The sequence below is a fragment of the Octodon degus genome, unplaced genomic scaffold (genome assembly GCF_000260255.1).
Source record: "Octodon degus isolate 3935 unplaced genomic scaffold, OctDeg1.0 scaffold00009, whole genome shotgun sequence".
Taxonomy (NCBI): Eukaryota; Metazoa; Chordata; class Mammalia; order Rodentia; family Octodontidae; genus Octodon; species Octodon degus.
The window spans coordinates 10,300,356-10,302,950 of NW_004524585.1; the positions used below are offsets into that span (position 1 = coordinate 10,300,356).

Below are 2,595 nucleotides of genomic sequence, written 5' to 3' on the forward strand. Positions count from 1 at the left end.
GCAGCATAGACCCTGGACACGCCAGTTTGGGGACCCCGTTGGGCAGCAGTCCACCATGATTCACAAGCGGATTTCCCTGGGCTTTGCCTGAGAGGTGCAGACGTGAGGGCTGGGATTATGAATTGGGGGTGGAGACAAACCTTTGGGGAAAAGCCTATAGGATTTTAGTTTAAGACTCCCAGAGGTAAGGTGTAGCCTGCCTTGAGTCTGAGATTTCCCACATAGGGAGAAACCTGGATGGAAAATTCCTGGGCCAGTCAGATGAATGGGGGCCCCTCGGAGGGTCCTATGTCTTCCCACAGGGACAGTGGGAAGCAGACAGAGATGGGCACTGCCCAGCCAGTTCCTTTTCTTGTGAATGTCCAGGTCTGCCTCCTGCAGCTTCACCTTGGAAGGCAGAAGCAGCATCACCAGGAAGGCTCTCTCCTGCCAGACCTGGCTGCTGTTCGTGCAAGCTCCAGGCTCCCTCTCCGCGCGTGCAGATGAATCCACATTCTCACAGGCAAAAAGCAAACACAGTAAATTTTCAGCTGTCAACCTACCGTGACTTTTGGAATCCAAATTTACGGGGTGAGCAGTTGGCCCTGGATATGGCCGACCTCAGCTCACTGCAGCACCTTGAAAGTGGCCCAAACTTAAGAGGTCATGGAATGAGTACAGGTCTGGGGACTGGACATTGTCAAGACCCTGGGTGGAAGCTGATAGGTTTTGATGGTGTCACAGCAGAGAAACAGGCAGAAGGAAAAGGGAAAGGGGCTTCATTATCTTAGAGGACACGGAGAAAATTTGGGAAGATAAGGAATTCTCTGGAGTTGAACAAAGTGAGGCTGAGGCTTTTATGGCCTTTTTTTTTTGGGGGGGGGAAGGGGGCTGAGGGGGATGTTTAGATACATCTGAGGAGCTGCTTGGGGCCTTCCCTGAGGTGGCAGGAAAGGTGAAAGCAAATTGTACCCTGGGCTGAGCTGGAGAAGAAGGAGGGAGGTGGTCTCTGGGAAGATGAGCTGTTGTTTTTTAAGGACTTCAGCCATATTGGATGATGGGCTGGGGATATAGCTCAGTGGCTTAAGCACCTGCCTGGCAAGTGTAATGTCCTGAGTTCAATCCCTGGTACTGACCATACCCTATCAGAAGCTTTCTAGACAGAGCTTCAGATGCCACTAGTAATCTAACACCTTAGTAAGATCTGTCATCCAGAGCCACAGTTCAGTGGAAAACGTGCTTCGTTGGCAAGCACAAGGTTCTGAGTTCAATTCCCAGTTCTGAAAAAACAAAAAACAAAAAACCCAGAGCCATAGTGCCTAAATTCCAAGTTCTCATATCCCACTCTAGGTGTCCAGTAGACCTCTTAAAGTTAATACTTTTTTTTTTTTTTTTAAATCTATTTGGTACAGGGTCTCACTACGCAGATTGGACTCCTAGTGATTCTCCTGTTTTCAGCCTCCTCAGTGCTGGGATTACAGGTGTTTGGCACCACACCTGGTTTTGGTGGCCAGCTCAGTGCACCCAGGGGTGGGGCCTGCATGGCATGTGGTGCTAGGAATGGAACCCTGCTCCCTGCGCTTGCCTAAGCAGGTGCTTAGTCCACTGAGCTGTCTCACTGGGCCTCAAAGTTAATGCATTCTAAACCAAACCCTTGCTTTTACTACCAGCTGGAGGCAGTAAGAACTCCCCATGTCAACAAATGGCAACTCAATCATTCTGATGGCTCAGGCCAAGATTCTTTCTGTCTTTTTTTTTTTTTTTTTTTTTTTTTTTAGGGAAGGCTCTGCAGGGTGTTCAGGTTCTCACTACTGAATTGGACTCATAGTGATCCCTCTGTTTACAGCCTCCCAAGAGCTGGGATTACAGGCACACACTACCACACCTGGTCTCAAGTGCCATCTCAGTACACCCTGGGGACAGGGCCAGCAAGGCAGGACTGGGGATTGAACTCCTGGCCCCTTCACCTGCTTGCAGCGCTTTAATCCACTGAACTATTTGGCCTGCCCTCTGGGACAAAATTTTTGACTTTTTTGGGGGGTGGGTACTAGGGATTGTACCACAAGACCATTGCACTGGGCTGCATCCCCAGCCTTTTTGTTTAGTTTTAGTTTTATTTTATTTTTTATTTATTTATTTTCTGTAATTAGGACAGTCTATGGGGTCTACAGGGCCTTACTACATAGATCAGACTAGTAGTGATCCTCCTATGTTTAGCCTCCCAAGTGCTGGGATCATAGGCTCATGCCACCATGCCCAGTCTCAGTTGCCATCTCAGCGTCCTCCATGGGTGGGGATGGCATCACATGTCAGGGATCGAACAGTCGCTACACTCTGCCTAAGCAGGCACTTTAATCCCCTGAGCTATCTTGCTGGCCCTCTGTCTCAATATTTAAAACAAAAACAGGGACCAGCCTGATAGCTCAGTGGATTAAAATGCCTGCTTAGGTAGAGCACAGTGACCAGGGTTCAATCCCCAGCATGCCAAGCCAGCTCTGCCCGTGGGGCACACTGAGATGGCAATGGTGACGCAAGCCTGTAATCCCAGCTCTTGGGAGGCTAAAAACAGGAGAATCACTATGAGTCTGATCATGACACCCTGTAATATATAATATA

At 49.1% G+C, this 2,595-nt stretch overlaps 1 protein-coding gene across 1 annotated transcript in view; it reads left to right on the forward strand.

Moving 5' to 3' along the window:
- The first annotated feature begins 482 nt into the window (after positions 1-482).
- The window catches only part of LOC101560136 (maestro heat-like repeat-containing protein family member 7), a 29,734-nt gene continuing 27,621 nt past the window's right edge, over positions 483-2,595 (forward strand). The window contains exon 1 of the mRNA XM_023707413.1: positions 483-660. Within this exon, the coding sequence (XP_023563181.1) occupies positions 483-660 (178 nt within the window). The remainder of the gene's footprint in view (positions 661-2,595) is intronic.